At 39.9% G+C, this 15385-nt stretch overlaps 1 protein-coding gene across 1 annotated transcript; it reads left to right on the top strand.

The window, feature by feature from the left end:
• Positions 1-276: 276 nt before the first annotated feature.
• GCSH (glycine cleavage system protein H (aminomethyl carrier)) lies at positions 277-15183 on the top strand. Its single transcript, XM_006754457.2, has 5 exons — positions 277-592; positions 3811-3890; positions 5096-5159; positions 13352-13483; positions 15051-15183. Exons 1-5 carry the CDS (start codon positions 526-528, stop codon positions 15146-15148), a joined length of 441 nt encoding a protein of 146 aa, XP_006754520.1. The 5' UTR covers positions 277-525; the 3' UTR covers positions 15149-15183.
• Positions 15184-15385: the final 202 nt, after the last annotated feature.

Genomic DNA, 15385 nt, shown 5'->3' with positions numbered 1-15385 from the left:
CTCTGCCTGCCCTGGAACCTCTGTAGGAGGGCAGGATCCTATCCTTTAACAGGACTGGGATTACCCTGCATTCCCTGGCCCAAAGGCTAGGAAATGCCTACAACCCTGGGGCCTATCCGCCCAGGACTCAGGCGAGTTGGGGAAATGGGATTTGCTGATCCATCACTTCAACTGCCTGGAAGCAAGTCCAGAGGTGTAGCCCCACCCCTCCTGAGGAGGCCCGGCTCCACAGCCCAGCAGCCCAGCAGCCCAGCCTGGTCCCCGCCCATCGCACTAGTCCTCTTCCCTCTCCTGCTGCCCCTTCCGGGCTTGAGGACCTTCAGCAAGTTCACGCCCTACGCGTCGCCCTACCAAACCCCGCCCCCTGCACTTCCAGGCTCCGCCCCCGCGTGCGGGCCACCTTCGCTCCAAGGCTGCCCCTGCTCCCGCCTCAACCCCCAGGGCGGCCTTGGAGCAGTGCCGCAACTCCTCTAGCGAACATGGCGCTCGGAGCCGCAAGGGCCATGCGGACCGCGTGGGCACCCGATGCAGCCCTGGGGCCTGAGGGCGGGCGCCATCCGGACGCTGCGCACTGGTCCCAATCTGCTGTTGGGTAAGCTTTGAGTGGGCACGTGGGGCAAGCTGGGCTGCCTCGGGTGGGGGTGAGCTGGGACGCTTCCCCCCTCGCCTGATCCTTATCTCAAGTCCCGGTTGCCGATCGCCAGGGTCTAGCAAGCCACGCGACTCCTGAGCACACTTCTTTTTCGCTGGGATCTCTAATTGTGCGGCCCCTCCTCCCCTCCCTAAGTGGCGTGGCTGACACCGCAGCCTTTGTTCTGCAGGTTAGGGAGGCGGGAGGGGGGTGGGGAGGGAGCCTGGAGCACGCGTGATCGCAGTGTCCGGGGCAGGAGTCTACCGCTGGCTCCTGGAAAATCCGGCCAGTGCCCCTAAGCTTCTTGACCTTAGGTTATCTCATTTGTGGGCATCGTGGACCCTAAAAGTGGCGACTAATAATAGGCTTTTAGTTTGCTCTACGGATCATATCAGTAACACTAAAGTAAAATTAAAGCAAGAGCATTAATTGAAGTGAAAACACTGGATCTAGATTTTTATTAGTTAAAGCGAGCAAAACTTTGAGTCAGTGTCCCTCATCAGGAAAATGGAAATGATAGTCTTACCTCACAGAGTTGTTGGGAGGGTGAAATAATAGTAATGTAACTGTTGTACATAAAGCCTGGCACATAGTAAGTATTTGATAAATGTAATTACATTTTAGTTCATTGAATTAAATAAACAGCAAAAAATTGACCGGTGTTAATATATTTTATCTGCCTAGTGACTTTGAAAGAAGGGAAATACAAACCTTTCATAGTTTACTCAAAACGCCTAATTTTCTGAGGCTCAAAGCTCAGTAAGAAAGTAATTATTTACATAATCTCCTGTCCACTTTTTTCCTGTTGGGCTAAGGGTTAAAGAATTCTACTAATCATTGAACCTAAATAGCCTGGCCTAGAAAAAAGGCTTAAATGGACTTGAAGTCAAGTGGACCTAGGCACATTTAGCTTAGTAATGTTGCTGCCTCTTCCTCTAAACTTTTGCTTGCTCAGTTGCTAAATTGAATGTGAGAGCCATCTTATTCTTAAGATTATCTTTACAATTAGGTAAGATGGTAAGGCCAAAATCAGGACAATAGTTTCAGAGAAGTCATATTTATAGTTCTCTAGCCTTTTAAAAGGTATGTTAGTTTTAAACAACCTGTTCTAGAGTTGTAAGAGAATGATAGGGAGAATTCAGTGTTGTAGCCAAATAATTATATATTAGATATTTTGCTCAGAATCCCTATTACTTAAACTTTTAAAAATTACTTCACTCCAATTTTTAAGAGTTTACTATATGCCCAGCATTGTTTAGAAATGTGAGTACAAATAAAGTAAACTCTGCACTTGTTTGCTTTGCACTTATAATCTACCTTCCTGGGGAAAATTGATAAATGGGCTATATCTGTAGTATGTTAAGTTCTATGAGTGTGTTTGGGGTTATGGTGAGAGGAGAGTAGTGCAGAGTGCTATGGGAATGTGCTGGATGGGCCCAGGAACCCAGTCTTGAAGGGCTAGACTGGACTTGTGGCAGGAAAGAGCTTCTAAACTGAACTACGAAATAGTCAAGAAAAAGTGAAAAGTGGGACAGTGTTGCAGTCAGGAAGGACATCAAGTATAAACCTTAAACTTTTTTTTTTTTAAGTCCTCACTGGAGGAATGAAGATATTTTTTCCATTGACTTTTACAGAGAGTGAAAGGGATGATGGGATACAGACACACGTGGATTGGCTGCCTCCCAAACTCAAGCCCCCACTGGGGCCAGGGATTGAACCTGCAACTGAGGTACATGCCCTTAACTGGCAATCGAACCCAGGACCCTTCAATCAGTGGGCCAACGCTCTAACCACTGAGCACACCATCGAGGCCAAATCGTAAGCTTTTTAATAGAAGGATTAGCTAGACTGAAGCATTCAGTTATTTGAAGTGGAACAAAGTAAAGCAAATTCCTTTGTGACAGATTTTGCAACTTTTCCACTGAAGAATATAAAATTAAAAGCTTTTTAATGCTAAGGGGAAAAGAAAGGAATAAGCTATACTTTATTTACATTCTGTTGCACATCAGAGCTGTATAATCAAAGCAATTTAATGCTGTTTTAAGTACAACTATCTTTGGGTAAGGGAGAAGAGTGAACCAGTAAGGCTTACTTTAAAATATTGGAATTAATGAACCATTTTCCAGTTCACTTCTGGTGCATTATTTTTGGAAAAATTACTTCATTTTGGAAGGTTTTATATATATATATATATTTTTTAAATTACTTATTTCTTAAAGCAAGTACTTTTAACATTAAAGCCTAAATTATTTTTTTCATATCTTAAATTTTGGTCAATCTTTCTTCCAGGAATTGTTGAATATTTGTCCATATCTTTTTTTTTAATAAACTTTTTTTATTGATTTCAGAGAGGAAGGGAGAGGGAGAGAGAGATTGAAATAAGAGAGACATTGATTGGCTGGCTGCCTTCTGCACCCCCCACACTGGGGATCGAGCCTGCAATCCCAGCATGTGCCCTTGATGAGAATCGAATGCGGGACCCTTCAGTCTGCAGGCCGACACTCTATCCATTGAGCCAAACCGGCTAAGGCGACCATATCTTTCAAGAGAAACTCATAAAGAAAGCCAAGGGCTAACCTTTCCAATGAAAGATCAATAGAACTTAACTTTCCACCTGTTCATGGCTTAGCTCTGAGGTGACTGTTGAGTTATCTTATAGTTTGCTTCTTTAAATGATGGTAGCCTATTTCTTCCACACAGGGCTGAATTCCATTAAAATGGAATTTTAAGAACTTATTTAAGTTGTAATTTACTAGGTCAATTTCATTCCTATAAGATTCCACTTTGCCTGCAAGCAACCAACTTGCAGGGAAGCTGTCTTAGGTCAACTCTAAAAAGGCAAGTTATTTTTTTTTTTAAATATATTTTATTGATTTTTTACAGAGAGGAAGGGAGAGAGATAGAGAGCCAGAAACATCGATGAGAGAGAAACATCAATCAGCCGCCTCCTGCACATCCCCCACCGGGGAAGTGCCCGCAACCAAGGCACATGCCCCCGACCGGAATCGAACCCCCATCTAGTTGCGATCATTTTTTCCAGGGCATGTACTATTGAAAGGCAATGTCAATAAGTCAGACCAAATACTGGAAAAGTTTTGCCTTTTGACAACATTGATATAAAAAATGCATTATAAGAAGTGATGCTACTGCTTTTCTGAAATATTGGTCTTCTATTTTAGTGCGTAAATTCACAGAGAAACATGAATGGATAACAACAGAAAATGGTATTGGAACAGTGGGAATCAGCAATTTTGCACAGGTATTGGATTGTCTCGAAATAGTTAAAATAGTCTGCTCTCACCTAAATTGGGTTGTCTCTGTCTTTTAAAATTTGTTTATTCTGCCCTTAGTATTTAGGGCCCTTTACAGGCCCTTAGAGAAACATCAATCATAAGTGAAACAAGTGAAAAACATAATTTGGTTAGGGGAGTATGTAGTGTTAGAGATATTGAAAGGTTAACATTTAAAATTGAAGGTAGGAAACAAAACTTATTCAAGAAAGAAATGTGTTCGTTTCATATTGGGGTAGATAAGGAAAGAAGCAGCAAAAGGGTAGAGTGTTGAAAGTGTTCTGTGGATACAGTGATACACACATGACCAGGGGAGCTGAAGAGGGAAAAACCTAGATTGGCACAGATTACGCAGAGGGAAACCTTTTATTTAGCCTATCTATTTCTCTATTAACTCCCCTGTTCCCATTGATCCCATATTTGAAATATTGTGTAAAAGAAAACGTTAAGTCAAATGGCGGCACCAGTTAATAATTGTAAACTGGATCTCTGGGAGGTGAGGCACTATGAGGAAAGGGGATGTTAACTGATGGAAATATAAAATATTTTATAGAAATGTTGGAATATCAGGTATTGAAAGTCAATGACAAATATATCTTCATTGGTATATCTGTGTACCTACTGAAGTCCAATACAGGGTGCTTGTGAAATATTGTGTAGTGTCCATACCTCCTGGAATTTATCTATGAGTGTAATTACCTACATGGAAAATGACATACAAAACATTACAAGATGGATAACCTGAGTGGTGAAGTGGGTGGTAATGTGATGGAGAGATAATTTCTTATTGGAGTCAAGGTCTTCAAAGGCATGTGACTATGCGTTGAAGAATTAATGGGTAGGATTTAAGCAAATGCTGAGGGAGAAATGGCTGCAGAAGTGAAAAAATGCGAAGTGTGATTCTTCTCAGGGAAGATAGTAATCTTTTGGAGGATATATGGTTTGTAACCAGTCACTATGGCTGTGGGAAGTCCAGCTAGTGGCCTGTTTCTTTGTAGGTCCTGAGCCAAGAATAGTTTTGTGTTTTAAAGGGTTGTAAGAAAAAACACAAAAAATGTGGCCCATCAAATGTAAAATTTGTGCAACTATCTGAAATTACAGGGGATTCGGTGTTTGGCTTGCTCCTATTAGGAGGTTTAATTATATTTCTTAGAGTTTTTTTGTTTGTTTTTAGGAAGCATTGGGAGATGTTGTTTACTGTAGTCTGCCTGAAATTGGGACAAAATTAAACAAGCAAGGTGAGTATTTTTCTTACCTTGGTTTGTCATCATTCATGCCATAAATTTTCTTTACCTAACCTTTACCTTGAATAATAACTTTTTTAAAAATCTTCACCAGAGGATGTTTCCACTGATTTCAGAGGGGGGTAAGGGGGGTAAGAGGGAGGGAGGAAGAGGAAGAGAGAGAGAGAGAGAGAGAGAGAGAGAGAGAGAGAGAGAGAGATCAGTTGCCTCTCTTACACACCACTGGCCAGGGCTTGAATAACTTCTATGCACCCAGGATCAATTAGAGTGCTTTTCACTCAAGTAACAGGAAACTTAAAAGAGCAAGGAAGGGAGAGGGAGAGAAATATCAGTTGTTTGACTGGAAGTTGAACTGGAAACCCTTTGGTGCACGGGACGATGCTCAACCAACAAAGCCACCCTGCCTGGGGGTAGGGATTTATATCTTATACTAGTATAAATAGTCTGGACATAGGTGAAGAGAGGATTGGTCGAGTGGCTCAGTGAAGGACATGACATTTTTTAGTACTTTTTCTCCCTCAATGTGTCACAGTTCACAACATGGCAGCAAAATCTTAAACATTGTCACATTCTCAAATGACAATGTCCAAAAGCAGGAAGAGATGGACAGGCTTTCATTTTTATTCTCTTATATCTCATTAGCCAGATATGGGTTATATTTGCCACCCCTAGTTGTAGGGATGATGGCAAAGAGAAAATGAGCATTTTTAGACATCATAATGGAAGGTAGGAAGAAGTAGAGGGAAATGGGTGTTAGCCTCTTTGCTCTCCACTCCACATATTCATATTGAGGCCTATTAAGTTTAAAAAGTAAAATCTGCTTTTCTTTGAGGTAGTAAAGCATATGAGCTAAAAGGGGTCAGAATCTGATTTTCAAGCCTGGTTTCACAATGTATTAGCTGTGTGATTTTGAGGAACAAACATAATCTAGGTCTCATCTATAAGTTAGGATAATAATAGTATCTACTTCATAGAGTTATAGTATTAAATGAACTGTAGCATAATGTAAGTATCTTTGACAGTATTGGCCATCTCTCTTTCTGCTTAAACTTTCCCCAACATTTATCTTGTTTGATATTTTTCTGCTTCCTGTCTCTCAACATCCTGGTCAGTCACATCCCTCTTTTTGAAGGGCTTCCTAGAAACCATTTCTGATGTCATAGTAAAACCCCCAGTGTGGTTAATGATGTTTTTTTCTATACAACAACGCACAGTTCTCATTTTCTCAAGTTCTTTTATTTACTGTACCCACTTTGCTACTCAAGCAGACCATAAGTTTCAGAACATCTCTTTATAGTAAGTGAGTGTCATGAGCCTTTTTGTGCATTAAAAAATTCTACTAATATAAATATGCTGGTAACATACTTAACTTAAAAATGCCTTTTTAAAACTTTCTACAAAATGTATTTTTAAATTGATACATATGCAAATACATAGATCTTAAGTATACAATCCAGTGGCATACTGCATGAATCTTCCCAATTGTCTGATTTCTTTTATCCAATGTCATGATTTTTGATATGCATTCATGTTGATCAGTTTTTTTTATTGATTTCAGAGAGGAAGGGAGAGAGATAGATAGAAACGTCAATGATGAGAGAAAATCACTGATCAGCTGCCTCCTGTGCACCACCCACTAGGGATTAAGCCCTCAACATGGCATGTGCCCTGACCAGGAATTGAACAGTAACCTTCTGGTTCAAAGGTTGACGCTCAACCACTGAGCTACTCCAGCTGGGCAGTCGTTCAGTTTTTAGTTGCTGAAGAGTGTCCCACTGTATGAATAGACACATTTTTATCCTTTCTCCTGTTGATGGATTTTCGTGTTATTTCTAGTTGCGAGTTATCATGAATAAAGCTACTATACACTGTTTTGTATGTCTCTTTTTGTGAATATATGTACTCACTTCTCTTGGGTAAGTACATACAGGAGTAGTATTTCTGGCTCATAGTGTAGGTATATGTTTAACTTAATAAGAAACTGCCAGTTTTCCATGTTTGTACTATTCTACATTCTCATCAACAATATGAGACTCAGTTTTCCAGAAGCTATAGATCTCATTGTGGTTTAAGCTTGAATTTCCTCAGGAACATTATTGTTGAGCAACTTTGTGCTTTTTACTAACATCTTTATTTGTGAAGTCTCTAGTCAAGTCTTTTACCAATTTCGTTTTTTGTGGGGGTTTTTTTACCATTGACTTTTAGGCATTCTTTTTGTTTGTTTATCCTCATAGGAGGATATTTTTCCATTGATTTTAGAGACAATGGAAGGGAGGGTGGGAAGGAGAGAGACAGACAGAAACATTGATGTGAGAAAAAACATCAATTGATAGCCTACTGCATGTGCCCCAACGGCCCCAACTGGGGCCAGGAATCAAACCTGAGACCTTTCTATGCATGGGCTGGCACTCTAACCACTGAGCAACACTTGCCAGAGCTAGGCATTCTTTATATATTCTAGATACAAATCCTTTATCAGATATATATTTTGTAAATATTTTGTCATAGCTTGTGGTTTTACCTTTTCATTCCTTTAAGCTTTTTATATGATAAGCTTTTTAAAAATATATATATATATTTTTATTGGTTTTAGAGAGGAAGGGAGAGAGATAGAAACATCAAGGATGAGAGAGAATCATTGATTTGTTATTGGCCTATTCACGTTTTCTGATTCTTCTTGATTTGCTTTTGGAAGACTATTTTTTAGGAATTTGTCCATGACATCCACATCATCCAATTTGTTGGCATATAGTTGTTCATAGTATTTTCTTACTATGGTGCCAATTGTTACTTCACTTGTGGTGCCAATTGTTACATCACTGCTTTTGTTTCTGACTTTAGTTATTTGGTTCCTCTCTGTTTCTTTTTTTTTTTTTTAATATATTTTATTGATTTTTTACAGAGAGGAAGGGAGAGGGATAGAGAGTTAGAAACATCGATGAGAAAGAAACATCGATCAGCTGCCTCTTGCACACCCCCTCCTGGGGATGTGCCTGCAACCAAGGCACATCCCTTGACTGGAATCGAACCTGGGACCCTTGAGTCCACAGGCCGACGCTCTGTCCACTAAGCCAAACTGGTTAGGGCTCCTCTCTGTTTCTTGATTAGCCTGGCTAAAGGTACATCAATCTTGTATATCGTTTCAAAGAACCAGCTCTTGTTTTCATTGATCTTTTGTATTGTTTTTCTAGTCTCTCTGCCATTTATTTCTGCTCTAATCTTTATTATTTCCTTCCTTCTACTTACTCTGGGCTTTTCTGGTTGTTCTCTTTCTAATTCTGTAAGCTGTAGTTTATTATTGATTTTTCTTATTTTTTGAAGTAGGCCTATAATGCTATGAACTTCCTTCTCAGGACTGCTTTTGCTATGTCTCAGAAATTTTGGGTTGTTGTACGTTTGTTTTCATTTGCTTCCAGGAAGTTTTTAATTTCTTTCTTGATCTCATTGGTATCCCATTCATGGTTTAATAAATGTTCTTTAGCCTCCATGTATTTGAATGTTTTTGAGTGTTTTTACTGTAGTTGATTTCTAATTTCATTCCATTATGATCTGAGAAGATGCTTGATATGATTTCAATCTTCTTGAATTTGTATAGACTTGTTTGTGTCCTAACATGTGATCTTTGAGAATGTGCATGACCCATGTGCACTTGAGTAGAATGTATATTCTACAGCTTTGGGGTGAAATATTCTATAAATGTCAATTAAATCCATCTGATCCAATGTGTCCCTTAAAGTTACTATTTCCTTGTTAATTTTTTTGTCTGGAAGATCTATCTATCCAGTAAAGTCAGTGGGATGTGAAAGTCCCCTACTATGACTGTATTGCTGTTGGTCTCTCCCTTAAAGTCTTCCAGAAGTTTTTTTATGTATTTAGGTGCTCCTATATTGGGTGCATATATGTTTACCAGGGTTATATCCTCTTGTTGGATCAATACCTTTAGTTTTAAGTAGTGACCTTTATAGTTTTGTGGAATGCCCTGCTCGTTTCCATTTGCATGGAAAATTTCCATCCCTTCACTCTCATCCTGAGTCTTTTGTTTTAAGGTGGGTCTCTTGTAGACAGGGTATAATTGGGTCATATTTTTGTATCCATTCAGCAATCCTATGTCTTTTGATTGGAGCATTTAATCCATTTACATTTAAGGTTATTATTGACTAGAGGTCTGGTGCATGGATTCGTGCACATTCAAAAGAAATTAATTAAAAGGTGGCCAGCGGCGTGGGACTGGGTGAGACGGGCCGGACACACCCTGGAGCCAACCTCCCGCGCTGGTGGGGTGTCGCTGGGGCTCGAAGGATGTCTGCAGAGTGAGCGGTGTCCCTCTGGCAAGTGGGGTTCCTTGGCCTAGCCTGCAGGGATCAGGGCGAAACTGGCAGTCTGACATCCCCCAAGGGGTCCCAGAGTGCGAGAGGTCGCTCAGCAGCTCCTGCATTGAGCATCTGCCCCCTCATGGTCTGTACACATCATAGCTACCAGTCAGAGCTTCTTCCCCCTGGTGGTCATTGCACATCATAACTACCGGTCAGATTGTCGCTTTGGCTTTTATATATATATATAGACAAGAGGTCCAGTGCATGAAATTCATGCATGGGAGGGGGGGTGTCCCTCAGCCCAGACTGCACCCTCTCCGATCTGGGACCCCTCGGGAGATATCCAACTGCACATTTAGGCCCGATCCCACTGGGCAATTGGACATCCTTTTCACAATCCAGGACTGCTGGCTCCCAACTGCTTGCCTGCCTGATTGCCCCTAACCGCTTCTGATGCCAGCCTGATTACCCCCTAACCACCCCCCTGCCAGCCTGATCAATGCCTAACTGCTCCCCTGCTGGCCTGGTCATCCTCAACTGCCCTACCTTGCCATCCCAGTTGCCCCCAACTGCCCTCCCTTGCCGGCCCGGTTGCCCCCAACTGCCCTCCCTTGCCGGCCTGGTCACCCCTAACTGCCCTCCCCTGCAGGCCTGGTAACCCCCAACTGCCCTCCCCTGCCATCCTGGTCCCCCCCAACTGCCCTCCCTTGCAGGCTTGGTCCCCCACCACTGCCCTCCACTGTAGGCCTGGTCGCCTCCAACTGCCCTCCCCTGCAGGCCTGGTTTCCCCCAACTGCCCTCCCTTGCAGGCCATCTTGTGACCACATGGGGGTGGCCATCTTTGTGTGTTGGAATGATGGTCAATTTGCATATTACCTCTATTATATAGGATGGGTATTTATTTATTGCCATTTTAATTATTTATGCCTATGTTTCACTGTCTCTTTATTCTTCTCATTATAGCAGTCCCTTTAGCAACTCATGCAGTGCTGGTTTGGTGGTAATAAAAGCCTTTTGCCTTTTTTTAACTGGGAAGCTTTTTATTTCACCATCTATTTTTTATTTTTTTAATATATTTTTATTGATTTCAGAGAGGAAGGAAGAGGGAGGGAGAGATAGAAACATCCATAATGAGAGAGAATCGTGGATCGGCTGCTTCCTGCAAGTCCCCCAATGAGGATCAAGCCCACAACCCGGGCATGTGCCCTTGACCAGAATCGAACCTGGGACCTTTCAGTTCGCAGGCCAACGCTCTATCCACTGAGCCAAACCAGCTAAGGCATCACCATCTGTTTTGAATAATAGCCTTGCTGGATATAGTAATCTTGGTTTCAAATCCTTGCTTTTCATTACCTTGAATACTTCATGCCATTCCCTTCTGGCCTTATAGAGTTTCTGGTGAGAAAACATCTGATAGCCTTATGGTTGCTTTTCTCTTGCTGCCTTTCATATTCTCTCTTTGTCTTTAATTTTTGGCATTTTAATTATGATGTGTCTGGGCATGGCCTGTTGGGGACACTCTGTGCCTCCTGAACTTTATGACTTTTTCCTTCACCAAGTTAGGGAAGTTTTCTACCATTGTTTCTTTAAACACGTTCTCTATCCCTTGCTCCCTTTCTTCCCCTTCTGGCACATCTGTTATGTGGATATTGTTACATATCCCAACAGCTCCCTTAAGCTGTCCTATTCTTTACTTTTTGGTTCTCTGATTTTTTTCTACCCTGTCTTCTAATTTACTAATCCAATCCTCAGCTTCCCCTAATCTACTGTGTTCTTTCCTTTGTTCTTTATTAGTGCTATGTCGTTCTTCATGTTTTCTCATGCTGTTAAGCATCTTTGCCATCATTATTCTCAACTCTATGTCTGATAAATTTCTTATCTCCATTTCATTTAGTGCTTCTTCTGGAGAATTCTCTTGTTCTTTCATTTGGGGTTTTGTTTTATTTTGGGGGTTTTTTTGTCTCCCTATTTTGGTTGCCTGGATGGGTTTGTGAGTATGTGTTAGGTAGATCTGTTATGCCTCCCAATCTTCAGTGCAGGACAGTGTATAATGCTGTTTCTGACTAATTTGATTAGGCAAAGACTCAAAGCCTCCAGAGACCCACCTCTGTCTGCAGACTGATTGTATAGTCAAGATGTTCCTTTTAGCCAAGACCGGTTTGGCTCAGTGGATAGAACGTCGGCCTGCGGACTGAGGGGTCCCGGGTTCGATTCCGGTCTAGGGCATGTACTTGGGTTGCGGGCACATCCCCGCTGGGAGATGTGCAGGAGGCAGCTGATCGATGTTTCTCTCTCATGGAAGTTTCTAGCTCTCTATCTCTCTCCCTTCCTCTCTGTAAAAAATCAATAAATTATATTTTTTTTCAAAAAAGATGTTCCTTTTAAATAAAAGCTAAAGACATCAATCTCCTTCTAAGCACCATTTTGGCTATCCTATATAATAAAAGGCTAATATACAAATTGTCCCCTCAGGAGTTCTACCAACCAGGAGTTCGACCGCTATGATGTACACTGATCACCGGGGGCAGGGCAGAAGGCAGGAAGGCTCCAGCTAGCAGCTGGAAGGCCCTGATTCGCCCTGATCGCTGGCCAGGCCTAAGGACCCTGCCTGTGCACGAATTTCGTGCACCGAACCTCTAGTGTACCAAATATTTTGGTATGTTGTATTCTCATCATTCACTCCGACCACTGGATACTGTCTTATAGGTGACTAAGGCTCTATTAATTTTTCAGCCTTTTAAAAATATATATATTTTTATTGATTTCAGAGAGGAAGGTAGAGGGAGAGAGATTGAAACATCAATGATGAGAATCACTGACTGGCTGCCTCTTGCACACCCCTACTGGAGATCAACCTTACAACCTGGGCACGTGCCCTTTATAGGAATAGAACCTGGGACCCTTCAGTCTGCAGGCCTGATGCTGTATCCACTGAGCCAAACCAGCTAGAGCCAGCCTTTTTTTTTAAACTGTTCTTTAGATTGGTTAATTTCAGATTATCATTCTTCACATTCACTGGTCCTTTGTTTTACTATATCCAGTCGGCTGTGTATACCATTCAGGGGATATTTTGTTTTAAGTAGTTTACTTTCAGTTCTAAAAAGTTATTTACAAGTATTCCTCCATATGTTCACTTATTATGATGATCTTTTTTTAAGAAGTCTTTTAATATGCTTATAATAGCTATTTTAAGGTTCTCTGGTAATTTTATCAGGTGGGTCTGTAGGTTGTTTGGGGATCTTTCTGCTGACTACTTTTTCTCTCTTCCATCCTCATTTTCCAGCCATCTTGGCAGCCCCATAATTCATCCTTTGACCCTTCAAAGAAATAAGACTGGTTTTCTACTTGTGTTCTAATTACACTGTGGTCTTTGGATAGCATGGTGTTATAAGTGTATGCATTGTATAAAAGAAGATCTCAGATTGGGTCCCCTTTTTTTTTTTCAATCATTAACTCTCCTTTTGGTTATCTTACAGATCCTTCACATAATTGTTTTTTGTTTGTTTGTTTTTGGTGTATCTGTAGAAAGGTGGGTCTGAGGTACTGTACTGCTACTGGAATCTTCTGAGTTTGTTTTTTCCTGAACCATAGTAAATTGAAAGAAGATTGAGTTTTAGTGAATTCAAGCACTGCTGGTATTCAGATACATCACCATTTGTTTACTCTGTCTAAAAGAAATAGGTCTGCTTTATTGAGGATACTGATATTCTTCTCATAGGTGATACAAACATGACAAAATCTATGCTTTTATTTTTAAATAAAGATACTTGGAATTTTATCATGATTGAACTTGAAGTGACCAATTTTCTATATTGGCACATTCAGGTCATTAACTTTTGACATTTAATATTGTCTTTCATTTTCTTAATTTAGATGAGTTTGGTGCTTTGGAAAGTGTGAAAGCTGCCAGTGAACTCTATTGTCCTCTGTCAGGAGAAGTAACTGAAATTAATACAGCTCTTATAGAAAATCCAGGACTTGTCAACAAATCTTGTTATGAAGATGGTAAGTTGTTAATCTAAGGTTAAAAGCAAGTTTTAGCAAATTGACTTTATCTCTTTACACTCTTTGGTACTAAATAGAGATGTTCTGCGTTTAATAAAAAAAAGCACAGATTAGCTGAATATCTAAGGTTATGTTGATTAAGATCATTGTTGATAAAATAAAGCATGGCCTTGTTTTACAGGGTTCTTAGTATTAAACACTTGCAAAATATTTACTTCTTCAAACATAAAGTGTCTATATTGGGATGTAGGGGATAATAGAATAATACTTATTTCATTTATTTTCAGTTTTCTCAAATATTCATCTTTATAGCTACCCAGTGAGGTAGGCTAGTAGCAATTTTCTTCATTTTGTAGATGAAATGAGGCCCAGAAAGGATTTATCTGTTAAGGTCACACAGCCATAAATGGTAAAATTAGGATTAGGTTGTAGTTCTCTGTTGCCTATCACCACGCCCTTCTAACTCTCTACTTTCTATGTCCTTCACATCAGTAGTTAACAGTGTTGGTGTTCCTCTTGTTAATGAAAGATATACCTAGTCTCTTGTATACTTGGATCCCTATTCAGTGTCATTTGTTGATGCTTATTACAATCTAACAGTTCTTAATCCATTATAGTGGAATCTATTCTAGTTGTAATCTTTTCGATAATGATATGCATGGATATTAATTTAATTCTTAATGTTAAAACTTAAAATTCCTTGAACAATGAGTCATTGAGGTAAATAATATTACATTAATTTTGAGGCACTAAAGAATTTATTTTAAAACAAGTGTTGGTAAGGATGTGGAGAAATGGGAATCCTATTGGAATGTTTGTGGGAATGAAGATTGGTGCAGCCACCATGGAAAACAATATGGAGGTTCCTCAAGAAATTAAAAATGGAACTACCTAATGACCCAACAATTGCACTACTGGGTATATAGCCAAAGAAACCCAAAATCTTAATTCAATAATATATGCACCCCTATGTTCATTGTATATTATTTACACAAGTGCCCATCAATAGATGAGTGGATAAAAAAAGCTATGGTACACATATACATTACTCTGCCATTAAAAAGAATGAAATCTTATTATTTGTGACAACATGGATGGACCTAGAGGATATTATGTTAAGTGAAATAAGTCAGGCAAAGAAAGACAAATACTATATGATTTTACTTAACATGTAGAATCTAACAAATAAAATAAATGAACAAACAAATAGAAACCAACTCACAGATACAGAGAACAGACTGATGAAGAGGGGCATTTGGAGGGTTGGGTGAGAAAGTCAAGAGATTAAGAAGTACTAGTTAGTAGTTACAAAATAGTCAACATAGGAAATCAAATCAATCAATAATATTGTAATAATTGTGTATGTTAGGTGGGTACTCGAAACGTCAGGAGGGAGATCACTGTATAAAAGCATATGATTGTCTAACAACTATGCTGTGCATCTGAAACAAATCCAAAATAATACTAAATATAAGCTAATTTAAAATAAAACTATTTTATATTTTTTAATGAATTTAACTCTTTAAAAAGGTAATTTGAAATATAAGATACTTTTCTTTGGTTGCAGGTTGGCTGATCAAGATGACACTGAGTAACCCTTCAGAACTAGATGAACTAATGAGTGAAGAAGCATATGAGAAATACATAAAATCTATTGAGGAGTGAAAATGAACCCACCTAAATAAAGTAGTCTGAAACAACTTATCTAGCATAGTTGTCTTAAATTAGTGGTGGATAGAAGATTTAATGATTCCAATGAAAAAAGAAACTACGACAATGCTACTGGATGAAAATACCCCTTAACCATCTAATGATGGCAGATAAATACAATGTGCATCTTTTCCACAACTCCCTATGGTTTTTAGGCTAGGCTACAGTTATAATATTCAGAATTCCTGAACA

The sequence above is a fragment of the Myotis davidii genome, unplaced genomic scaffold, assembly GCF_000327345.1.
Source record: "Myotis davidii unplaced genomic scaffold, ASM32734v1 scaffold391, whole genome shotgun sequence".
Classification (NCBI taxonomy): domain Eukaryota; kingdom Metazoa; phylum Chordata; class Mammalia; order Chiroptera; family Vespertilionidae; genus Myotis; species Myotis davidii.
This window is presented reverse-complemented; position numbering and strand designations above follow the sequence as displayed.